A 27160-nucleotide genomic window follows, 5' to 3' on the forward strand; every position below is an offset into this window, starting at 1 on the left:
ATCCGGTAGACTCATGAATGTGTTGATTATGGGAGAACTCCGCCCAAGGAAGGAATTGAGACCATTTATTCTGGTTGTCGGAGGTAAAACAGCGGAGGAATGTCTCGAGATCCTGATTGATTCGCTCCGTCTGTCCGTTGGTTTGCGGATGGTATCCCGAAGAGAATTTCAATTCTATGTTTACTCTTTTACAAAAGGTTCTCCAAAACTGGGATGTAAATTGGACTCCGCGGTCCGAAATGATCTCCTTCGGGCAACCATGTAGTCTGAATATCTCCTTGATAAAGATATCTGCCAGACGACTGGCCGTGGGCAGTCCAGTTAGAGGAATAAAATGTGCCATCTTCGAAAATCGATCAATAACCACCCAGATAGTGGTAAACCCTGCACTGAGGGGTAGGTCTGTGATAAAATCCATGGCCACACTTTCCCAAGGAGCATCGGGGATAGGAAGTGGACGAAGAAGGCCTGCCGGGACTCTTCTACAAGTTTTGTGTTGAGCACAAGTAGTGCAGGAAGCAATAAATCTCTCAATATCGGCACGTACATTAGGCCACCAGAAGCGTCGGCAAAGCAGCGATGTTGTCTTCTTTATTCCAGCATGGCCGGCAATGCGGGATGAATGAGCCCACTGCAGGCTCTTGAACCGGAGATGGGGTTCCACAAATGACCGGCCTGGAGGAGGAGAGGACGTTTTGGTCCTAGTAAGGGCTACGATATTAGAAGGATCAATAATATGCTGCGGAACCAATGGTCTTAAAAGATCGGAATCGTCAAATGAGCGAGATAATGCATCGGCACGTCCATTCTTGGCTCCCGGGCAGAATGTGAGTTTCATGTCAAATCGAGCAAAGAAGGATGCCCAGCGGGCTTGCCGAGGATTAAGGCAACGAGCCTCTTGAATGAACACTAGATTCCGATGGTCGGTAAACACAGTAACAGGAAATATAGCCCCCTCCAACAGATGTCGCCACTCCTCCAGAGCCGCCTTGATGGCCAGTAATTCCTTGTCCCCTATTCCATAATTACATTCGCTTGGAAGAAATCGTCTGGAGAAAAACCCACACGGGTTGTGTGAGCCAGCCGGAGACTCTTGAAAAAGCACCGCCCCAATGCCTACTGAGGATGCATCTACCTCTAGGAAGAAAGGTCGTTCTTGATCTGGCTGGGACAGAACTGGGGCTGAAGAGAATGCTTTCTTTAACGTTATGAAGGCAGACATGGCCTCCGAAGACCAGACCCTAGGGTTGGTAGTCTTCCTGGTTAACGCTGTAATGGGGGCTATAATGGTGGAGAATCCCTGAATAAATTGGCGATAATAGTTTGCAAAGCCGATGAACCTTTGAATGGCTTTAAGGCCTTGTGGCTGAGGCCAGTCCAGAATAGCTGACACCTTGGTGGGATCCATACAAAGACCTTGACTCGACACGATGAAACCAAGAAAAGATACCTGACTAATCTCAAACACACATTTCTCCAGCTTGCAATAGAGGTGGTGTTTCCGAAGTCTACGTAAGACCTCCTTTACTTGTTCCCGATGAGTCTTCAGATCTTTAGAAAATATTAATATATCGTCTAGATATACTACCACAGAAGTGTATAACAGGTCATGAAAGATATCGTTAACGAAGGTTTGGAAGATGGCTGGGGCGTTGCAGAGGCCGAAGGGCATCACCAGGTACTCGAAATGTCCATCTCTGGTGTTAAAGGCCGTTTTCCATTCGTCTCCTTCCTTGATGCGAATTAAATTATAGGCCCCACGGAGATCTAATTTGGAAAAGATTTGAGATCCACTGAGTTTGTCAAAGAGGTCGGAGATTAGAGGTAGTGGATATCGATTTTTGACAGTGATGCGGTTGAGAGGACGATAATCAATACAAGGCCGAAGAGACCCATCCTTCTTCTTAACAAAAAAAAAACCTGCACCCGCTGGGGAAGTAGATTTGCGGATAAATCCCCGTTTCAGGTTTTCTGAAATATATTGAGACATGGCTGACGTCTCTGGACGAGATAAAGGGTAGGTCCGCCCTTTGGGGATGGGTTGGTCAGGAGATAAAACAATAGCGCAATCCCAGGGACGATGAGGAGGCAAGATCTCCGCTTCCACTTTACTGAATACATCCTGGAATTCCATATAGGCCTCAGGAAGGTGGGTTAGCTCGGACTGAGCCATTACTTGACATTTAGGAGGCAAGACTCTAGACAGACATTCAAAGCGACATCCTTCACCCCATGACATAACTTGAGCGTGGTCCCAATCCATCTGAGGAGAATGTCTTCTCAGCCATGGTAGCCCCAAGATGAGGGGATTAATGGACCTCGGCAACACCAAAAGTTGGATCATCTCGCTGTGAAGTACTCCTACCCTCAACCGAACAGGAGAAGTCACGGAGGAGATGGAGCCGTGAGTGACACGACTTCCGTCGACTGCCGTCAGAGATAACGGTTGGGGCAATGGGTTCAGAGGTATTTGGAGCTGCGAAGCTAGATCCGCCGAAATGAAGTTCCCGGAGGAGCCGGAGTCCACAAAGGCCGTGGTGGAAAAGGTACCCTTGGGGGTGCTCAGGATGACAGCCATCTGAAATTCTGGAGAATTTTCTTTAGCATAGGGAGCAACTGTGGATTCTCCTAAAACGGCCTCCCCGCCACCGTTTAGGAGGAAGAGTTTCCCGGTTTCTTGGGACAAACTCTTAGCAGGTGTCCCGGATCTCCACAATACAGACACAGGCGTTGTTTGAAGCGTCTCTCCCTCTCTTCAAGGGATAATTTAGAGCGTCCTACTTGCATTGGTTCGTCCACTGGCAGGATGGGATTTTGGAACTGGGGTGCTAGCCGTGGTATGAACCGTTTGCCAGGAGAGCGTTCCTGCGTGCGCTCTTGGTAACGCAAATCCACCTTGATGCACATGGAGATGAGAGAATCTAACTCAGCCGGGAGTTCTCTGGAAATTAACTCATCCTTAATCCGGTCCACCAGACCTTGCCAAAAGGTTGCCACCAGTGCTTCGTTATTCCATTTTAACTCGGAAGCCAGGGTTCGGAATTGAACTGCGTATTGCCCCACGGACAGGTCACCTTGGCGGAGGTTTAACAAGCTGGTAGCTGCAGAAGCAACTCTTCCGGGATCATCGAAGACTTTCCTGAAAGCTTCAATGAAAGAGTTGGAGTTATGAAGAAGTGGACCCCCTTGTTCCCATAAAGGTGAGGCCCAGGCAAGGGCTTGACCACTGAGGAGGGAGATGAGAAAAGCTACTTTGGTGCGTTCTGAAGAAAAGGCCCCTGGGTTGCACTCAAATTGGATGGCACATTGGTTCAGAAAGCCCCTGCACTTCTTGGGATCACCGTCAAACTTTTCGGGTGTCGGGATGCGTACACCGGAGGCCGCTGTAGAGACCGTAACCACACTGGATGCTGTGGATGCCGCAGAGGTTATGGCTGGTGTAGCGGGTGCAGCATTCTGAAATGTATCGAAGCGGGTAGCAATCCCTTGGACACATTGTAGAAGATGCGCTTGGGCTGCTTCTTGTTGCTCCACTCGTTGGGCCAAATGCAGAAGTAGGTCACGAGCAGACGGTTCACCAGACCCCTCCGTTGTCATGGCCAGAGTATACTGTCACGACTGTTAGTGGGTGTATGACTGGTAGAAGGTACCTGCTGTTGTTGGCGCAACTCAGAGGAAGGCGCGGAGTCTAACGTGCCCCTGGTATTCACCAGGAACCCCCGCAAGGAAGTATGGACTCCGCTGCAGGGACACGCAGGTCGCGGTCCTTCCTAGAGTCCACAGCGAGATACAAGGGGGTGTCAGACAGGCCGGTTCAGCAACGTTCAGGTAGAGGAGGTACAAAAGGGAAATCCAGAAGAATGGTGAGGCAAGCCGAGTCGGTAATCTTCAGGGAGCGCAGTACAAAGGCAGAATCCAGATAGGGGTGGTCAAACGGTCCGGGTCAAAAGGGTCACAGCCAGCACGAGGAAGGTCAGGAACAATATAGCAACTGGTACACAGAAACGCTGGAGGCAGGAAGACCTGATACTCTGGCACTGACTAGAGGACAGGAAGGGGTTTAAATAATGTGAGGATCCAATCAGCTTCAGCGCTGAGCGCTGTCATGCCTGCCGCCGGGAATACATAGCGTCCCGTTGCCTAGCAACGGGGCGCGTCATACTGCGGGGGAAATGGATGGCAGGGGGAATCCGGAAATGACGCGTCTGGTTGCCTAGCAACCAGACGCGCGATCACACAGTCAGGCGGCCGTGCGGACGGCGCCTGACACTTGCATCATCACCAGTCAGATATTGTTAACTTGAAAGTAGTAACTGTGATTACCAGTGTGCCTTATTAGACAATGTGTATGTTATATGTTAAATGTTATTGTGCTCTATGCTGATCAGACACATTATTTTGTCATTACTATTGAGCTGAAGGGGTCAGTGCCGCGGTGTCTTACCGAAACTATCCTTACCGCATTCTCAATAAACCCAAGTTGTCTGACCAATCCTTGTCCCTTTCATTGAAGTATTTATCTCCTGACCACCGGATATCCGAACAGAAAAGAACCTGACTCGTGTCTGGAGGACAAGGTAAGGGAAGGATTCCCATCAGTACTCGACCACCACACTTCCTTGTATTTCTCTGAATGCCTTAAGCACTGTATGAGTGCTCCCTTAGATATCGCTGAGTGGCTTAAACTGTTAGATCAGTGTATATGGTGCTCCTTTGGATATTACTAGATTGAGTTGTTAGCTAAATGTAGTCAGCTCCTTTGGATATCACATCTCTTAGGGGATCCGGGGCGAGAGTGTGTACGGTTCTTCCTCATTTTATTTGCCAGAAAATTAGTGGTGCGTTGTACGAGGCATTATTGGTTCTGACGTTTAGTGCCTGTATACACAGGGATTGTGGTATATCATTCTTGTGCCTCTTCTTTTTGTGTAACTTTTCTCCGACGGGAGATAGTTTGTGCTCTTGTTCGCACAGTTCCTGTTTAGGAATGTAATGCCCCTTTAGCCTTTCTAGTGCTAAAGGGTCTCTTGCTACTGCATCACGTCCAACATTTTGACTGTACCTCTCTGCAGGTTCCAATGACTTTTAGAGTGCACTCTCCAGGAGGGTTGCAGCTTCTTGGACGGCACAACAGCATCATTCAATGGCGCAGTTGTATAGAGTGGCAGCGTCTGTTTATGCTGCATGTTGTTTTCTTTGTTGCATGCCTTGCATTCACTAATGCAGGGTTTTGGCCACAAAATATTGCGCACATCCGTTCCAGAGCTTTCCCGCCCTTGGAGACAGCTTTGGTAGCTCCCCAATGTAACGCAGTGTCCCCCAGTGGTAGGACAGAGAAAAGAGGATTTTTACTCACCGTAAAATCAATTTCTCTTACTACACTGGTGGACACTGAGCACCCTCCCTTGCTCTGAAAGTAGTGCTGTCTTTGGTGTTACTTTCTCAATTGCTTTTTCTCTCTTCCTGGCTTGGTTATACAAACCTGAAGTCAGCTACAGAGGAGGGGCATAGTGGGGGATGAGTCAGGGGAACAAACAAGTTTATAAGTGTCTAACTCCAGTCCCACCTACTATACCCCAATGTAACGCAGTGTCCCCCAGTGTAGTAAGAGTAAAATTGATTTTACGGTGAGTAAAAATCCTCTTTTTTCCCCAATGATAGCATTATGGGAGATGAAGTTGAACAACAGCTGGAGTGCATTGCTTGTTCATATCTGGCTTAAACCTTACAATAAACCTTACATTTCAAACTGTAATTGCAAATTTAAGCAAAAGTATTATATGTTAGCAGGAGATGCTACCACTAGAGAATTACATATCTAGTTTAAAGTTTTTTAATCACATTATTCTGTGTATAGGAATATATCAGAATAGCTAAGGCTATTATTTGAATTTCTTTGCTAGTAAATAATATAGCCTTAAATGAAGAGTTCAAAAAGGGATAGATAAGAACACACTCTTCCAGTGCAGGAATTTAGTTCCCTTAAGAAAACCCTTCAAATTTATTTACTACTCTAGTCTCCGAAGTATAGCAAAATAAATCATAATTGGTTTCCTGGCAATATTTCAGACTGTGTGTAGGTTATATGAAAATAACTTGCAACACTGCCTAAACCTGTGGTGAAGTAAAGTTTGATTAGTATTCAATGCTTACATGTCGTAAATACACCAGCGAAGACCCAACACTGTCCATATTTCACTGGCAGTCCAGAGCTGAAGTATTCTAGTAGGATTTCTACACTTCCAGTCCAGGCAGATGGAGATACTCCAAAAGAATAATTACTACTCCAGCTTCCGGCAACCACACCATTATCATCTCTGGCATTTATCTGAACAAGAGAGGAAAATAACGTCTCTTCAGAATGTTCCAAATATACATATTATGTTCAATGAATATTTGCATACAAACTAAACAATTTAGAAAACAGCAAGGGAATGTCATTTATTCAGCTGAATTCAAGTGTTCATGGCAGTTTGTCTATCTTAATTATTGGCTTCCTGCATATATATTGTGGCAGGACCCCGATAATGTCACATTTGGAAAAGTCCTGTTTATTTCAGTGTTTGTAAACTTGTAATGATCAGACAGCTAAACATATATTCACTCAGTCAGTGGGGTAGATTTAGCATACCTTCTACAAAAGAAAAGAGGATGTGTTGTCCATAACAATTAATAAGATTCTAGAATGTAATAGGTAAATGGTAGCTAGAATCTAATTGGTTGCTATGGGCAACACCTTCACTTTTCCTTTGTAGAAGGTTTCATAAATCTGCCCCAGGGTGAGATAAATGTTTTCACACTACTCTGTTACTAGTCTGCTATTGGATTGCCTGTTAGCTCCATATTTATAATATATAATATATAATAGGTCTTTAAGCGATCTTGTACCTTCACATATTTTCTAGTTTATATTTTCTGAATACAGTACATCATTTCTAATTATCATGGTGTCTGATAAATGCAACAATTCGGATTTATCTGTTCTCATTTTATAGCAGTAGGAACTAAGTTACAGTTTTCTTTATTTGAGAGTCCCCATAAGGGCTTAGGAAAGTAGGTATGGACTCAGGGACTGGCTGGGCTGGGGCTGGGGTATCATCTGCCCCCCGGGTCGGTCCCATAGTGAGCTACCTTGGGCTGGGGCACCGGACTACTTGCATTTTGTTGCATTACTTTTCCTTTAAAATGCCAGCCAGCCCTTGTATGGACTCTTCAATAAGTAAATGTAACCTTACTTATACATAACACTTGACATAGTATGTAAAACTCTTTAAAAAGGCACAGTATACTTACTGATATTACTAATAATATTTAACAGTAAAAGATTTCATTTATACTTATCTATATACCTCTTCTCTTATGTTATGAGATTCATAGTTTCCACCAATTATTTTAATATTTTTATGCCATCTACTACCATTACATTTTACCATTTTACATGCTTTTGAAACAATGTTAATATGTTACCTTCAATTAGGTCTCAACTCAAGTTCTATGGCATCCCTAGAGCTTCTCTGTGTCTTTGATGCCATGGGCAATTATACTTTGTTATTGTTCAGTCAATGACTATAAATGCCTTATTGCTGAACATGAGATATTGACCTGCCACTTTCCATCACACCGGACTATAAGTATAATAACATGGTTCTCCTCATAAGGAAAGGAGTCCTTTGAACATCATAACTTTCTACATGTCGTCTAGTTCCCTGTTCCCAAATATATAGGGAAAGCACAGGACAAAATGTGCAGCTTTATTTTTTTTTATTAAATAAGACCATAGAATGTGATAGGATAATTTATCTCATATTAGAACCTACATGTGATGTTTTTAGTAGTAATTTCTACCTGCTTTGAGAGGTCATTTGCCCATTCTTGCATGATGAGCTTTTTACTGAGCATGATAAGCAATAACAATTATGATGGAATTTAAAGCGGCAATGTTGGGTTAAGTGTTTAAACACTTAACCTGTGGGGTCCTGACATTGCTGCTTTAAATTAAAATTGATAGAGGTCGCGATGACGTGAAAGTCTACTGACGGACACCTGTCTATTCAGAAAAACTTAGCGGTCAGAATCCTGCTGCGATTGGAGATCTACAGTGTTGGTTTTGAGGTAAATCTGCTTATATTAAAATTGTTTTTTTCAGACATTTGGATTTTAGGTGTAGGACTCCTCGGTGTCGGAATTTTCCGCACCGTTAAAGCGTAGTCAACCCGGAGGCTCTTGGACATCAACACTGGTCAGATGAGTGGAGATTGTTCATAGACTCATCAAAATTTAGTTTGAAGGCTGTGCTTCTGCATAACAGCAATAAATTCCCATCAATACCTGTAGCGCATGCCACTGGTATGAAAGAGGTATGAGAATATGAATATGCTGTTAGAAAAAATCCAGTATGAAAAATATAACTGGAAAATCTGGGATTTGCAGGTCATTGCTTTATTGCTTGGTTTGCAACTTGGGTACACTAAATTCTGCTGTTTCTTGTGTGAGTGGGACAGCAGGGAGAGGAAGTCTCACTACATTAGAAAACAATGAACAATGGTCTAAACGTGAATCTCTTATTCAAATAAACCTTTAATGAATACTGAAAAAGTGTATTTACCTCCCTCTGCATATTAAACTAGGACTGATGAAACAATTTATAAAAGCAATATATAAAAACTCTGCTGCATTTATGCATTTAAAATCTAAATTTCCAAAAGTAAGTAAGGCAAAACTGAAAGAAGAAATTTTTATAGGGCGACATATAAGAGCAATAATGGATGAAGAAAATATTCAGGAACTGTTAAATACACTGGAAAAAGCAGCCTGGTTGTCATTCAAAAATATCTGTTCCTGTTTTCTTGAAATCATAAAGCAGAAAACTATCAGAATATAGTGAGTGATCTAGTAAATTCATACAAAGCTATGGGAAGCAACATGTCTTTAAAACTTCACTTCTTAGACTCCCATCTAGACTTCTTCCCAGAAAATCTTGGGACTGTGAGTGATGAGCATGGCGAGCATTTCTGTTATGCCTTCATCATTTTTATATTTACATATGCATGTATTCTGTGTAAACTCCACCTAGTGGTCAGTCTAGTATTAGCTTAAATTGAACTCTCAAGGCCTCTGTAGTTTAGTTTTCAGTGCATCATGGGAAATTACAAGAGATCTGCATTTTAGATATTACATGCTAAGAAGTAAGAGGTGCAGTATATCTCTTCCCTTAGCACAGTATCGATGGTAAGATTGCTCCCTAGTTATGCACTTTTGCTATGTTTTTCATGTTTACATTACATTACATGTTTATGCTGTAAATGTATTCCCTTACTTCTGTATTACAGTTTTACCACTTGAATTATCAAGTTCTTAACTACTTGAATAAACAACATTAAAATAGGAGTGGTTGTGCTGTCTGTCTGATTATATTCAGGCCAAAGGGAAGCTATAGTGAGAACAGAACAGTTAAACATTGGTTGTCAGCAAGTGGGACACATATATTCCAATTATCAGACTTGCTACACTGCCAACTCAGTTATTTGCCTATGACAACAGAGCAGTTTCTACTCAGTCTGCAACACAGTGGTCACTCAGCAATAGAAGTACCGCCATTTGACTTCACAGAAACCTACACATTGTCAATGTAGCCATCCTGATTCGGCAATACAACAGTCCCTGCATAGTCAAGCACCTCCTTAAAGGAGCCAACACCCTGACTTCTCAGAAACTGGCACTCTGTAAATGCAGTTACCTATATACTGCAATATACCGGTCTCTATGCAGTCAAACACCTACAGCTCAACATCATGTCACAGAAAACGACATCTTCCTACAAAACAAGGACTCAAAACTATGGTTCCTCAAAAAACATCTGTCGGCAACGCAGCCATCATTGCACGCGCAAAAGCTGAAGCCGCAAAAGTACACACAAACTTTACAGAGCAAGTAATGCAATTGGAAGTAGAGAAATGTTTGGAGGCAGAAACGACAGTAAAGACATCATGTCAGGAGGCAAAAATGACATTAGAGAAAAACCGCTTAGAGGCAATTATGGAGAAGATGCTGCAGAAAAGGAAGCTGAAGCTGCCACAGCTGAATCTGAATTCTTGGAGGCTGCAGATCAACCCAATATAAAATAAACCATCAATGTACTTGACTCAGAGCTTGGATCCGAGATCCTCTGCAATGCACATCAGAATATGTCCATCAAGTCTCCAAAATGAGTAGCAACCGTTCAGAAGTTCAAGGTATCCAAGCAGACTTTATCAGTGAAAAAAGTCAAACATGCTGTGCATTGCAACCACAAGTCAACAAAAAAAACGCAAATTTACAAGCAAGAGAACTCTACACAAGGCAAACCCATGAGGGACATCCCTCCCCCATGCCAAGAGTTTGAGTCTGTAAACTACAACAAAGGCAGCGCATCCTGCACGCAAAAGTGGTATGACACAAGCCGGCTGGAAAGGGGCATTTCTTAGCAGGTATGACCACACACCACTTACGCACTATGTTCATACACCAACAGCATATCCTAGAGACTAACATGACACACTAGACTTTGCTAAGTTTCTTGCACAACGAAAGCTAGTAACACAAGGACTTTAATGAACAAGAAGTTTAATGAACTCCCTGAGAGCTTCAGAGCTTGGCGATCTTCCTCCCAAAATGCAATTAGAGGCTTAGACCTTTCATATAGCAAGGAGATAGACCTCTTAATTAAATGGCTTGGAAATGAGTCTGTTGAACATGGTAAAAGGATCAGAGAAATCAATGTACTTAATAAACTACCCAGAGCCGCCTGTCCTTAAAATGATCTGAGATATATTTGATGACTGTTGTGGCTCACCAGAAGCAATATAAAGTGCACTATTCAAAAGAGCTTATGATGTCCCTAGATTAGCTAACAAAGGCTACCAGAGACTTAGAGAACTGAGTGATTTATTAATGGAGCTTCAAGTAGCCAAGTCTGAAGGATACTTACCAGGACTTGTCTACCTTGACACAGCAAGAGACATTAACCCCATAGTGAAAAAGCTACTTTACAATCTGCAGGAACAGTGGTTAACCCATGGTTCCAAATACAAACAGTGAAACAATGTGCCATTTCCTCCATTTTCTGTTTTTGTGGACATTGTACACCAGCTAGCTAAGACCAGGAATGATCCTAGTGCCTTTACCATGCTAGGTGCTACCCTAATGCTATCTAACCCACGCAAAAGCTCACTTGCAGTTCACAAGACTAATATGTATCCTCCAGATCCTTCCACAGGTCTGACAGATATATCAAACAGGAGTCTAGAGACAAAGTTCCTGGCAAACAGTGTCCTCTATATCGAAGACCACATCCTCTCCTGAAATGCAGAGCCTTCAGAGAGAAGTCCCTGGAGAACAGCAAAGCCTTCCTACGAGAAACTTACATTTGCTATAAGTGCTGCTCTTCAACATCTCCCACTTTGCCAAGGACTGTAAGGTCAGTGTCAACTGCACACAGTGCAACAGCACAGATCACAATACAGCTTTACACCCTGGGCCTCCCCAATGGACTTTACCACACAGTCACAGTGACACAGAGCATGGCGGGGAGCACAGCAGAGAGGGGAGAGACACCACTGCAGTCACACCAGCGATTACTTCACAATGTACTGAAGTCTGCAAAGAAGCCATAAGCAGTAGAACTTGTTCCAAAATCTGTTTAGTCAGACTCTACCCAAAAGGTCATCCAGACAAAGCCGTCAAACTGTATGCAATCCTAGATGACCAAAGTAACAAGTCTCTAGCCAGATCAACCTACTTTTAAATCTTTAGTATTAAAGACCCCAACACTCCCTACTCCTTAAAGACTTGCGCAGAGAGTTTTGAGACAACATGGAGGAGAGAGCTACCGGCTATCAAGTTGAATCCATAGACGGAAGGAGTTGTCTTCCCTTACCAACCATCACTGAACGCAACCAGATCCTTGATAACAGGTCTAAAATTCCTGCACCAGATGCAGCTATTCATCCTGCACACTTGAAACGTATAGCACACCTGTTACCAGAACTGGACCCATAAGCCCAAATTCTACTCATAGAGAGAGATATCTTAGGGGTCCACAAAATCAGAAGCCATTTCAACGGCCCATACAAAGCACCTTATGCTTGACGACTAGATCTAGGATGGTTCATAATAGGAGATGTATGTCTAGAAGACATACACAGACCAGCTTCTGTTAACAGCGTGCTTACCCATACTTTGGAAAATGGACGTCCTTCTATTTGCCAACCATGTCACAATCGCGTTCTCATAAAAGAATTGCTACACCGTCATGTCATAGACTCCTCTAGTGACAATCACATCTGTGACAACTATTAAGATCTTCTAGGGTGCACAGTCTTCCAAAGAACACAGAAGAATGATCAGGTGGCAATGTCTATTAAGGACAAACAATTCTTAGAAATAATGCAGACTGGACTAATCAAAGATGAGGCAAACAGCTGGGTTGCATCTATACCCTTTAGAGCCCACAGACCTCGCCTGCCTAACAACAGAGAATAAGTACTTAAACACTTCTCTACACTTAAATGTAACTTTCACAGGAAACCAGAGATAAGAGATCACTTCTTCTCTTTCATGGACAAAATATTTGAGAATAGCCATGCTGAGATAGCTCACATCCTAAAAAATGCAGAGGAATGCTGGTACCTACCTATGTTTGGAGTATTTCACCCTAAGAAACCAGGTCAGATCAGAGTTGTGTTTGATTCCAGTGCCAAACTTGAAGGTATTTCCTTAAATGATGTTCTGTTGACAGGACAAGATCTTAACAATAGAGTACTCATAGTACTTATGCGCTTCCGAAAGGACGCCATTGCCTTTACTGACGATATTCAACAAATGTTCCATTGTTTCCACGTAAGAGAAAAGGACAGGAATTTTTTAACATTCCTTTGGTTCAGAGACAATCGTTCAGATGTTGGACAGCTCATAGAAGACTTCTACGTGGATGATTGTTTAAAATCTTTACCAACAGACGACACTGCAATCAGCCTCCTCAAAAGAGCTCAGGAAATGCTTCTCTGCTCAAATCTCAGGCTTCACAAATTAGCTTTTAACAGCAGAAGAGTGATGGAAGGCTCTGTCAGGGATAAGCCCCTCTAGCTACCTCTCTAGCTATCTCCCTGATTTAATATCTTATCATATATTCCAACTATCATACAATATATCACCTCTATTTTGTCAGGAAACCGCTCCTGACTCCCTTTATCTCTCACAAACTGCCCTCTGCACTTGTGACTTGGAAGCTTACTGTAAGGGAACACACCGGATTCCAGCCCAAATCTTAAACTCATCTGTTTCCCTAAGACTACAGATTTGCTGAATCACCCCAAAAAGTGCTCACTTAACCACACCCTCTTTGATCTTGCCACCACCTATTGAATTTGGGCAATAGGACCCCAATATCCCATCCCACACTGGCACGCAATGAGCACCCTTGTTACACACCGTTAGCAAGGCACCAGCGATCAAAGGGTTAACCCTTAACCCCTTAAGGCTCAACACAAATGTACATGCAGGCACTCACTAGGCTTGGTATACAAATGTATTCGCAATTCACATCTCAGCAATGAAAGGTTTTAGCATGGTCAAGCAATCTTATCTCTTCTACACAGGCAATGCATTCATTTAGAGCAATAAGGACCGAATTATTAAATTGTTAGATTTAATATACAAAAGGTGCAATGCTTGCAGAGAATAAAAAACAAGTAGATAAAGATTTGACTTGCAAATAAAAAATTGCAAACAGTTATAAAAACAAATGGGATTAAAGTACAGAGCATTACTTACATACAATAATCTTTATGCCTAGGGGTAGGCAGAAAAAATGGGACAGTCCTTCAATTAGATCGATCCCCAAGAAACTGACAATTTGGAATGGAATGGGACGGCCTTCACAGGGGCAGTGTTGATGCTAATAGGGGGCAGGGATGTCCCCTAGGTGTCACTATAGTTTGCTCACAAATATTCCAAAACTTTTGGCCTTTGATAACTCTCCATAGATATATCCCAGAGACATAACTCCCCCTTCAATAAACCGGTCATAATCTCCTGCACATTTAAATACCAAACGTGATGGAATTATAACAATGTGACATACCTTTCCCAAAGACATGTTATTATAGCCGATTCCTGGTACCGCTAGTATGAAAATAGGAAATTTGAAGACATCTTCTTTGAAGGTCATATTTTTATATACCTGTAGAGGCAGCCTTCAGATGCTGCCTTTGTCTGTAAGATTCTCACCTAGGCATATGTCTCTCTCTATTTTACACCTAGTGGTTCTTTTGTGTTTACACTACCTATTAAAAGGAAGTCAGTTAGGAAGTGGAATACATGATCAAAACAATGAATGTCTAGGATCTGCATATTATAAGCTGGTCTCCCCCCAAAGGGTCTGCTCAACCCAATTACCTCTTACTGAGCTAATTGACCAAATGTTTTAAACAGGAAACAAACATTTATCTGAGGGGAAAATCATGTTCACTTCTATGTCTCAATGTAATATTTTATTTGGGCCCTGACATTTAATATTATATTTCATCATATCATATTTATGCCTTCCTCCTGACAGGCCCAGTTATAGTTTGAGTTCTGAGTAAAATGTAGGTAGTGACTCAGTCAAGCAGATATTTATTTTGTTTTGTGTTTGCTGTGTAAATTGGAAATGTATCTTTGTTTTCTTGCAACCTTTATTTTTATTGAATGCAGGCTGAAAAAACCCCATGAAAATATATGTTTGGTGTTTGTGTCCTTCCCCATAAGAGTAGTAGAAAGTATCTCATCAGGTAATCCTTCAGCAAGGGGAAATGTTTCAATACATTACAATAAACCTGTCTCCTGGACAGTGAGAGACATGAATCATGTTATCTTGGCTATCACAAGATGAAGTAAAACACATCAATGTGTAGTGGTGAAGGCCTGCAGTACCGCGTATCACACAGCGGTGGGCGATATTTGATGACACGAATCGAGTCACTCTGACCACCGAGCTTGACTTGTAAACCTACACTCGGAGATGAACCAATTTAAATAAAAGCTAAAAATGTTTGCAACATTTGAAATAAAGGTAGCCCAATTGTCATGACCTATGTAATACATAAATGAAAGTTAAACGAACAGTATTTTAACACATGTGGTTATTCCGTGGGTATAAGAAGCAGCAGTATAGTGTTCAAACTAGACATGTTCATTATGAGGATTGAATCCTGGAAGGTGCAGAGTGGCTGGTGTTAAGTTTCCGTTCTCTACCGGTAGACTATATCTGCAGCTGAGAAAAATCCATGGGTTTTTGGATTCTGCAAGTCAGGACAGCCAGGTGAATGTAACTCCTTAAACTAGTGGGGTAAAGGACAGATAATGTGGTAAACCTGCCTGGTATTTATTTACTGTGTCTATATAATATTCTAGTGATAGTTTTTATTACAATAAATGTATTGTTGTACTTTCTAACTGCATTTGTCTGAGTGACTATAAAAATGCTAGAAGGTACTGGAAAAAAAAAGTTATCAAAATGTATATTTCTTGTTAGATAAATAGTTTTGTAGAATATAAACGTAATAAAACCACAACATGAGGGAGTGATGTATAGAAAATGAGGTTGCGAGTTGAACACTGGGGATATTTTTTTTCAAAATATCTCAACAAATGTCAGTGTGATAGGAGGAACTGCTACAAGAGGGGTCGATGCAAAGACATAATGTCTTCATCTTCCTAATTGACATGCACAATGGGAAATGGAGGTCTATTATTAATAACACCAGTTGTAGAGATTAAAGTAGTAAAATAATGGTTGCAAAATACATATTTTTCCTTGCCTATCAACAACAAGTATTAAGTATGGATCCTGAATGCACAGTTGATTAGATCTTTTCAATTGTTTTTTTATGGGTGTTGAAGAACCCGGAGCTTCATACATTTACCCCCAAGACTTTATACTTAATAGCTGGTCACTTCAAACCAGAAGTGCCTTTGGTCCAAAGATCCAACCACCATGAAAAAACACTAGCGGGTTAACTCTGGGAGGATGCTACCACACATCTCTATTATGCTGCATCCCTCCTGCACAATTCCAAACCTTGGTAAACTCAATGCCCTGATGTATACAACTGCTACACTACATATTAAGTGACTTTATAATGGTTTTTACATTTTTTTGTCCACTGTCTGTATTTCCAGACATACAGTATATATGCCCTTGGCCTGGCCAGCATCCTTGTTTGTTTGTGTATGCATGTCCAAGTCACACTTTCCAGTATTTCTACTTTTGCATTGTTTTTTTTATTATTGCCTGGTTTGTTTGATCAATATAATATGTGTCTCATGTTAAGACATACACAGCCGTTGTACTTTTTAGATAATTTTGCTATAAGTCAGCATTCCTTATATGTGGGTTGAGTGCCGTGTAAACAGAAGTGAGATAATGGAGAAGTAGAGTCTTTAGTGGTTTCTCACCTGTGTTCTGTACAATACAAGTCATAGGAGCCTTACTTAGGACTCATTTTATTCCAGAATCTCAAATCTTATCAAATTTCTGGTGCAACCACAGTCATGGTATGTCATTTTATAATATTTAAGAGCTAGCCATTAGCAAAATTGAGCTATTGAGAATTAAAACACTTGCAATAAAAATGTATAGCACATACCATTGCAGATCCAACACGACTGATCTTGATAGGGTTGCCTCTTCCAGAGAGATCGAGTTCAGCTTTGTCCATTAAAAAAAGACATGCATCAAGTATCCGCTCTTCAAACTAAAAAATACATTACAAAACAGTAAATCATCTTATTCATTCCATACTTAAACTATTATTATCTCTCTCTCTCTCTCTCTCTCTCTCTCTCTATATATATATATATATATATATATATACACAGGCCCGGCGCTCCCATTAGGCAAGGTTAGGCACTTGCCTAGGGCGCCGGGCTCTGGAGGGCACCACAAGAATGTAAATTACTTTAAAACTGTGCGGCGACCGCTGACCATACCTGTCACGGCCGCCGCACAGCATTGAGATGCACGGGGGAGGGGGGAGAGGCTATTGCTCACCACCGCCGCCTCTCTGCTCCGTCTCCTCCCCTCCACTCACTAGTGTCAGTGAGTGGAGGGGAGGAGATGGAGCAGAGAGGCGGCGGTGGTGTGACAAGGTAAGGAAAGACGGGGTGAGGGGGGAAGAAGGCGCCGATTTTTGCGGGGGGGGGGGGGTCGCCGATTTTTTCAAAATGCCTAGGCGCCCTAGCACCGGCCCTGTATATATATATATATATATATATATATATATATATATACACACATACACACACAGTATATTGGCACTTTAAAGAAAATGCTTGATCATTCACATCAGTTTTTGCCACAGTGTGGCTTACAATGTAATTTGTTTCTTCATCAAATTGCTTGTATGAGATAATGGAAAATAAGTGACATGACAGACTATGTGAGTAATGTGACAGAAATGACCATGGAATTTTATTTAATACACGTGGACAGATAGATATATCCGGCAAGACCAAAAGTTGGTGGGTGTATTTGGTAAAATAGGCCTAAAATGATGAGCATAGATACTTTTAGGGGTAAATTTATCAAGCTGCGGGTTTGAAAAAGTGGAGATATTGCCTATAGCAACCAATCAGATTCCAATTATCATTTATTTAGTACATTCTACAAAATGACAGCTAGGATCTGATAGGTTGCTATAGGCAACATCTCACCCTGCAGCTTGAAAAATTTACCTCGTAGTCTCAGCTAAATTGGTGGGATGATGGAGTTAATGAGTGACCATGAAAGAAAATACAATTTTCATATTGTAATAGCATAATGTGATCTTTAGATATTGTAGGTAATTTAACAAGAGCAAAATTACCTTTTTGCCATGGAAAAGCAGGCTTCTATAAGCCACAACTTGCAAATGTGCATCACAATTCATGTGTAGAGGACTAAGTTATCTGAATAATAAAGCTATGTTTGTGGAGGAACATCAGTTTGCACAGGGAGTTGCAAAGGAAGGCATTTTTAAGGAAGTACGGAGAAGGCGCATCAATGCACCTGATTTTGTGAGCAGTGGAGAAACTATTTTTTAGTAAAGGGTAGACATTGTGATGAGATGCGAGATGAATATGGCACAATTTCGGAAGCGTTTCCTGAAGTATGGAGGAGAGCATGGTTATTTCCACTCCTCAAAAGGACTTTAGTTATGTATCAGTTTAGAACTCATAGTATTTTTGGTCTTATTCAACACTTATAAACGTGTCCAGATAGTTGGTATCCAACTTTTAATATTGCCTACATTTGATTAATACAATACAATGCATACTAATTAATAATTTCCTCACCTGTCCATACTCCCAGCTTCTTCTCTTAATATTGGTGATTTCTCCATGAAAAATTACACCAACGTCATTCATGACATACTCTTCTATTTCCCTCTCGTCATCCATGTAAACAGCATCTTCTACTCATAGTAACACAGGTGTTAGATTAAAGCTGTTGCCATTTCTATTCATGAACATACATTTGTATAGTGATGAGTTTTCGCAGTTTTTTTTAAACCTTTTTAGTTGTGATTTGAAAATACAATACAATACAATACAATATGAAGATACATACGTAAAAAGTAAAATTCACAGATAAGCATGAATATTCAAATATAAAAAACTTACGTGACTATCTATATGGAGGCATTAATCTGTTCTGTGTTATCTGATAATATTTAGGAATCTGTACAGCACTTCAATAGAAATTTAAACCATGGTACATATTAATATGTAAAAATTATCCAGGGGCCAAGGATCATTTTTTTGTCAGTTGGGTCTCTACACTGATCAGCAACAATATTATAAACACCTGCCTAACATTGTGTAGGGCCCCCTGGTGCCACCAAAACATTTCTGACCCGTTGAGGTATGGACTCCACAAGACCTCTGAAGGTGTCTTGTTTTACCTAGCACCAAGACATTAGCAGACACATCAATCCTCATTGATGTGTGTGTGTGCAGGGCTGCCATCAGAAACTGGGGCCCAGTACTAATTAATCTGGCAGGGCTCCCCCTCCCCATACATGTGCCCCCCTCCCCCTCCCCATACATGTGCCCCCCTCCCTCTTCACCATACATGTGCCCCCTATCCCCCTCAAAAAAAAAGAATAGCTAAATAACTTACCTTCTCCTCCTCGATGCTGCAAATCCCAGTTACTGATCTACTGGGAGCACGGCGCGCAGTGATGACATCACCGCGCCACACTCCCAGCCTATCAGAGTCTGGGAGGCGGAGCTGCAGCATCGCGGAGAAGAAGGCAAGAAAAAAGAGGGGCAGCACGGTCGGTGACTGCGGGGCGCGGACACTCCAGGGAGTCCGGACAGACGGAGAGATCTGTCCAGGCCCCCTAGTCTGTCTGGGCCCCTCACAGCAGTATTGGCCGTACCCCCCTGATGGCGACCCTGAGTGTGTGCTTCCCACACACACATCAATGAGGATTGGTCTCTCATGACCCTGTTGCCAGTTCACAGGTTGTCCTTCTTTGGACCTTTTTTGTTAGTCCTGTAAATTGTGAGGTGGGGCCTCCATGGCTCGGACTTGTTTTTCCAGCACATTCCACAGATGCTAGATTCGATTGAGAGCTGGAGAATTTGGAGGCCATGTCAACACTTTGAACTCTTTGTCATGTTCCTCAAACCATTCCTGAACATTTTTTTGCAGTGTGGCAGGATGCATTTTTCTGATGCAGGAGGACACTGCTTCTATGATTCAGTTCTGGCGCTCACGTGTCCATTGTAGGCGGTGAACAGGGATCATCATGATCATTCTGACTGGTCTGCAGCTAAGCAGCCCCATACGCAGCAAGCTGTAATGCACTGTCAACTTTCTATCATAGACAGCATTAACGTTTTCCACAATTTGTGCTACAGTAGCTCTTCTGTGGGATTGGACCATAGAGGCTAGCCTTGGGCTCCCCACACAGACATCAATGAGGGTTGTGCGCCCATGACCCTGTCGCCGGTTCACAAGTTGTCCTTCTTTGGACCTTTTTTGTTAGGTACTAACCACTGCATACCGGAAACAGTCCACAAGACCTGCTGTTTTGAAGATGCTGTGACCTTGGCCCTTGTCAAAGTTGTTCATATCCTTATGCTTTCCCCTTTTTCCTGCTTCCAAAGCATCAACTTCAAGAGCTGACTGTTCACTTGCTGCCTAATATATATCTCACCCCTTGACAGGTGCCATTGTAACAAGATAGTCAATGTTATTCACTTCACCAGTCAGTGGTTTTAATGTTGTGGCTGATCAGGGTAAATCAAATTGCATTGCAATTCAATTAGTTTCCTTGGAAACCAAGATAAATATTCACCAGTCTGTAGCCACTTGATACACTCTGCAACAGAATATATCTTCCCAACTAAACAAGACAGGTGTCACTCACCGGACTGTGAGTGCTTCTTCCCGGACATTTAGGAACCGTGGCCGTCCTCCATCCTGAGGGACTGCGCATGCGCAGCCCTTTCCAAACCTTCAGTGTATGTTCCTTTAACTTAATTGGCAGATCAGGCAACCTCCCTATATTAAGCACCTGTGGTCAACACCACGTTGCCTGATCTTGGAGTCTCATTCCCCATGAGTCTCTGAAGGTGTTCCTGTGTTTCCTTGTTTATTCAGCTCTGCTGATTCCTGTGGTTTCCAAACCACTTCTACCTCTGTGGTTTCCAAACCACTTTTGCTACTGTGGTTCCCATACCACTTCTACCATCTACTGTATCATCGTGACTGTGAGCTGATTCCTATCCGCTGCCTCCGTGCACTACAGTCTTCTAATCACTTCAACTCTACCATGTATCATTGGGACTGTTAGCTGATGCCTATCCGCTGCCTCCGTGCATTACAGGCTTCAACCACATCCACTCACCTGTTCATGTTTGTGACTGCCAGCTGATTCCTATCCGCTGCCTCCGTGCACTACAGGCTTCAACCTGCAACTCGTCTGTGTTTCATCGTGACTGTTTAGCTGATTCCTATCCGCTGCCTCTGTGCGCTTCAGTCTTCAGTCCTTGTCTACTCTACCGTGTTTCCTTGAGTCTGCTGCCACTATTGCTACCCGCTACTCTCCGTGATCATCTGTTCCAGTTCAACTCTGCTCCGGTGTCCCATCGTTACTGCACCTGCTGGTTGCTATTGGTTACCTCCGTGTTCCCGCAGAGACCCGCTGCTGTTACTTCTCAGCGCTACTCATCCATCTACTGCTGATCCGCTCTCCACGCCTTCCTGTGTTCCCTGCTGGTCTACCTACCTGTGCGCTGCACCTGCTAGACCCCTGCTTCATCCATCCAGGGACTTGTATCCTGCTGGCCTCCTGCCCTTCAGGTATCTCTGCACTCCTGTCTGACTGCCTTCTCCTGAACCACGGTATGCATACTTCCCATTGACTGTGCTGTGTATTGCATACCTTGCTGGACTGTGTTGGTTCTCCTCTGGAGTGTACTATCTGCTGACTCTACTTCCCATTGACTGTGTTATCTTATGCCGGATTACTTCAAGAGACTTTCTATATTGGCAGTGTTGTTCAGTCATTTATACATTTATATTGTGCATATTACTGTGGATCAAAGTCAAGGTGCCCGTGTATATATTGTGTTGCAGTCTCTCCCCGTGCACCTCCTCACATATATATTCAGTAGTACAACTTGCTAGACGCAGACCACTGACTCCCCGGATACCTCCACTTGGATTCCATTCCTTCACTCTGACAGCGGTACAACTTGCTATCCGCAGACCGCTGACTCTCATCACCTCCTCGTTTCTGTTGGACATTCCTCCTCACTATAGCAGTGGTACAACTTGCTACCGCAGACCACTGACTACCTTCACGTGTCCTTTGTCCATACAGTTCCTCGTGTATTACTACCTCCATATTGCCAGTGCTGCTAGTCATAGACTTTCCTGAGCATCTCATCATCTGCTATTTCCTGTTCCGTGATCACCCTGCTACCAGAGTACCATATTACCACCTATACTGCTCTGGTAAGCCTATCACCTGGTGATCCCTGGGTAAAGACTCCTAGTGCCCGTGACAGTAAGATCAGGCCATGACAGACCCAGATACGGAACCTACTGCTAAAGAGATGCTGCAGCATCTGGTCAGCCGTGTGGAGCAACAGGATGCTCGCCAACAGCTGTTACTTCAATGTTACCAATCGTTAACCTCCCAAGGAACATCTGGACAGACTGTTACAGCTAATATTGAAGCTCCTGTGCTTTCCTCCGTTTCCCCAGTGCCATCCCAGGTGTCTACAGCTCCTACGCTTCACCTGCCTACTCCGTCAAAATATGACGGGGACCCCAAAACTTGTAGAGGTTTCCTTAACCAATGTTCAGTCCATTTTGAACTCCAACCTCAAAATTTTTCTACCCATCGTTCCAGAGTGGCCTATCTTATCTCATTGTTTTCTGGACAAGCCCTGGCTTGGGCCTCCCCTCTGTGGGAAAGAAACGATCCAATTCTACAAGATAGTGCCAAATTCATTTCCACGTTCCGAAGTGTGTTCGATGAACCAGGTCGTGTGACCTCCGCTGCTTCCAGCATTCTTCGTTTGCGACAAGGCTCCCATACAGTAGGACAGTATGTCATTCAATTTAGGATCTTAGCCTCTGAACTTCAGTGGAATACTGAAGCATTAGTTGCCGCCTTCTGGCAGGGGCTCTCCGATAAAATTAAAGATGCACTGACTACCCAAGAGCTTCCTTCGTCACTAGAAGATTTGATCTCTCTTTGCCATCGTGTAGACATGAGATTTCGTGAAAGAGAATCTGAGAAAACAACTTCTGCTAAAGCACCTCTTCGTTTAAACCCTCAATTTTGTCCAGTTTCACCTTCTGTGATTCCCATGGAGATAGGACGTTCCAAATTATCTTTAGAAGAGAGGAAACGAAGAGTAAAGAATAGACTCTGTATCTATTGTGCTGATTCCACACATATGCTCAGTTCTTGCCCTAAGAAATCGGGAAATGCCAGGCCCTAACTAGTTCTGGAGAGGTGAAGTTAGGGTCCCTGGAGTCCTCTCCATTGTCTATGAAATCTAAAGTCTGCGCTTTCGATGTTACGATTTCCTTTGCTACCAAATCCTTTGAGTCACAGGCATTGATTGATTCCGGAGCAGCAGGAAATTTCATTTCTAAATCACTAGTGAATCAATGGTCCCTACCAGTGATCACTTTAAAAACACCCATTACTGTGACGGCTATAGATGGATCACGTCTCATCAATGGTCTCATCACCCAGAGTACGTCTCCAGTAACCCTTCAGATTGGTGTACTACACCATGAAGAAATTTCGTTTTTAATTCTTCCTGTTACGACAAGTCCGATTGTCTTAGGCCTTCCATGGCTTCAATGTCACTCTCCCCAGATTGACTGGCGCATCCCTCAAGTTACGTCTTGGGGGCCTGAATGTCACCATCGTTGTCTCTCTCAAGTTATTCCTCTTAAAGTACAGCAATCTTCCATCTCATCTTCCTCCCCGGGACTCCCTCCTCAGTATGCTTCATTTGCCGATGTGTTTGATAAAGCTCAGTCTGAACGTCTTCCTCCTCATCGTTCTTGGGATTGTCCGATCGACCTTCTACCTGGCAAGACTCCTCCCAGGGGTCGGGTCTATCCTCTCTCGTTACCTGAAACTCAAGCCACATCTGAGTACATACAGGAGAATCTCCAGCGTGGGTTCATTCGACCTTCCACCTCTCCCGCTGGAGCTGGGTTCTTCTTCGTCAAAAAGAAGGATGGATCATTACGCCCTTGTATAGATTTTCGTGGACTCAACGCCATTACTATCAAGAATCGGTATCCCATTCCGCTGATCACTGAGCTATTTGATCGCATCAAGGGAGCTCGGATATTTACTAAGTTGGATCTTCGTGGTGCCTACAATTTAATTAGAATCCGTTCCGGTGACGAATGGAAGACCGCGTTTAACACCAGAGATGGGCATTACGAATATTTAGTAATGCCCTTCGGGCTGTGTAATGCCCCCGCGGTTTTCCAGGGTTTCATCAATGAGATCTTTCGGGACTTATTATATGTATGTGTCGTTGTCTACCTGGACGACATATTGATCTTCTCACAGGACCTGCCTTCTCATCACCAACATGTGGCAGAGGTCCTCTCCAGACTACGGAAAAACTCGTTGTTCTGTAAATTGGAAAAATGTTCATTCGAGTTACCCCAGATTCCATTCTTGGGGTATATAGTTTCCGGAGTTGGCCTGAAGATGGATCCAGACAAAGTAAATGCTGTACTACATTGGCCTCAGCCAACTACTCTTCGTGCCATCCAGCGTTTTTTAGGTTTTGCCAATTACTATAGACGCTTCATTCAAGACTTCTCATCCATTGCATCTCCCATTGTGGCCTTAACTCGGAAAGGGGCTAATGCTAAGCAATGGTCATCTGAGGCTCTCCAAGCCTTTCAAATCCTCAAAGAGTCCTTTTCGTCTGCTCCCATTCTGCGACAACCTGATGTGACACTCCCCTTCTTCCTAGAAGTAGATGCCTCTAATGTGGGCTTAGGAGCTATTCTCTCCCAACGCTCGGAGCAACAAAAATTACATCCTTGTGCCTTCTACTCTCGGGGTCTTCTGCCCGCAGAGAAAAACTATACTATCGGGGACAAGGAGTTGCTGGCCATCAAAGCTGCATTAGAGGAATGGAGATACTTGTTGGAAGGAGCTCGCCATCCGGTGACGATCTTCACGGATCATAAGAACTTGTCATATTTGCAATCTGCTCAATGCTTGAACCCTCGTCAAGCAAGATGGTCTCTTTTCTTTTCCCGTTTTGAATTAATTATAACCTTCAAACCAGCTGCTAAGAACAAGAAAGCTGACGCTCTATCTCGAGCTTTTGTGACGTCCTCTGATGTAGAAGAGGTTCCCAACCATGCTATTCTAGATCCCAAATGTATTTCTCTGGCTGCTTCATCCACCAAAATGCTACCATTTGGGAAGACCCTCGTGCCTCCTACTCTGAGGAGGAAAATCCTTTCGTGGTTCCATGCCTCTCGTTTTTCTGGACACGCCGGTGAACATAAGACCTTTGAGATTCTCTCTCGTAGTTACTGGTGGCCTTCAATGAGGAGAGACGTCAAAGAGTTTATTGCTTCCTGTGATTTATGTTCTCAGTTCAAATCCTCCCGCAGAACTCCAGCAGGGTTGCTGCGACCACTACCCATTCCGTCCAAGCCTTGGACCCATATTAGTATGGATTTCGTTACTGATTTGCCACCAAGTAAGAATCACAATACTATTTGGGTAGTGGTAGACAGATTTTCGAAGATGGCTCATTTCGTCCCTCTGTCCGGTTTACCTTCCTCGTCTACTCTGGCTGAACATTTCATTAAAGAAATCTTCCGCATCCATGGATGTCCGTCTGAGATTGTGTCAGATAGAGGAGTACAATTCGTTTCCAGATTCTGGCGGGCCCTTTGTAAAACCTTGGGCATACGATTAGCACTCTCATCGTCTTACCATCCGCAATCTAACGGACAAACGGAACGAGTCAATCAAGATCTTGAGACTTTTATTAGGATGTTCTCTTCAGCCAACCAAGACAACTGGGTAGAATTGCTCCCTTGGGCTGAATTCGCCCATAACAACATGTACCATGAGTCATCATCCAAAACTCCATTCTTTGTGGTCTACGGTCACCATCCGTCTTTTCCGGAATTTCCTGCCCTCCCGCCCACCCAAGTTCCTGCTGTGGAGACTGCTTGTCAGACCTTCAAAAATATCTGGTCTCAGGTCAAAACCTGTTTAAAGAAGACATCTAACAAATATAAGTCTTTCGCAGATAAGAAGAGGCGGGCTATTCCACCACTAAAAATTGGAGATCGTGTCTGGTTATCTACCAAAAATATTCGTTTGAAGGTTCCATCTATGAAATTCGCCCCTCGTTTTATTGGTCCATATAGGATCATTCAAGTTATCAATCCAGTATGTGTTAAACTTCTTCTTCCTAAGAATCTTCGGATCTCCAATGCCTTCCATGTGTCTTTGCTCAAACCTCTCATCATCAACCGTTTCTCGACTCCTTCCTCAGCACCGCAGCCAGTTCAAGTTCATCAGGAGGAGGATTTCGAGATTACTGAGGTATTGGATGCAAAAATTTCGCGAGGAGTCCTCCGTTTCCTCGTTCATTGGAAGGGCTTTGGTCCTGAAGAGCGTTCATGGATCAAAGCTGAAGATCTTAATGCTCCTGCCCTTCTGAAGAAGTTTTATTCCAAAAATCCGGACAAGCCCGGTTCCAGGCGTTCTGTGCCCACCTTTAAAAGGGGGGGTACTGTCACTCACCGGACTGTGAGTGCTTCTTCCCGGACATTTAGGAACCGTGGCCGTCCTCCATCCTGAGGGACTGCGCATGCGCAGCCCTTTCCAAACCTTCAGTGTATGTTCCTTTAACTTAATTGGCAGATCAGGCAACCTCCCTATATTAAGCACCTGTGGTCAACACCACGTTGCCTGATCTTGGAGTCTCATTCCCCATGAGTCTCTGAAGGTGTTCCTGTGTTTCCTTGTTTATTCAGCTCTGCTGATTCCTGTGGTTTCCAAACCACTTCTACCTCTGTGGTTTCCAAACCACTTCTGCTACTGTGGTTCCCATACCACTTCTACCATCTACTGTATCATCGTGACTGTGAGCTGATTCCTATCCGCTGCCTCCGTGCACTACAGTCTTCTAATCACTTCAACTCTACCATGTATCATTGGGACTGTTAGCTGATGCCTATCCGCTGCCTCCGTGCATTACAGGCTTCAACCACATCCACTCACCTGTTCATGTTTGTGACTGCCAGCTGATTCCTATCCGCTGCCTCCGTGCACTACAGGATTCAACCTGCAACTCGTCTGTGTTTCATCGTGACTGTTTAGCTGATTCCTATCCGCTGCCTCTGTGCGCTTCAGTCTTCAGTCCTTGTCTACTCTACCGTGTTTCCTTGAGTCTGCTGCCACTATTGCTACCCGCTACTCTCCGTGATCATCTGTTCCAGTTCAACTCTGCTCCGGTGTCCCATCGTTACTGCACCTGCTGGTTGCTATTGGTTACCTCCGTGTTCCCGCAGAGACCCGCTGCTGTTACTTCTCAGCGCTACTCATCCATCTACTGC

The 27160-nt window shown here is 43.4% G+C and overlaps 1 protein-coding gene across 1 annotated transcript in view; it reads right to left on the reverse strand.

Moving 5' to 3' along the window:
* The window catches only part of F13A1 (coagulation factor XIII A chain), a 151482-nt gene that overhangs the window by 98346 nt on the left and 25976 nt on the right, over positions 1 to 27160 (reverse strand). Inside the window, exons 5-7 of the mRNA XM_075213020.1 lie at positions 18352 to 18470; positions 16665 to 16772; positions 6154 to 6328 (exon numbers count right to left, since the gene is read on the reverse strand). Coding sequence (XP_075069121.1) covers positions 6154 to 6328; positions 16665 to 16772; positions 18352 to 18470 — 402 coding nt within the window. The remainder of the gene's footprint in view (positions 1 to 6153; positions 6329 to 16664; positions 16773 to 18351; positions 18471 to 27160) is intronic.

Source organism: Mixophyes fleayi, chromosome 5, assembly GCF_038048845.1.
Source record: "Mixophyes fleayi isolate aMixFle1 chromosome 5, aMixFle1.hap1, whole genome shotgun sequence".
Taxonomy (NCBI): Eukaryota; Metazoa; Chordata; class Amphibia; order Anura; family Limnodynastidae; genus Mixophyes; species Mixophyes fleayi.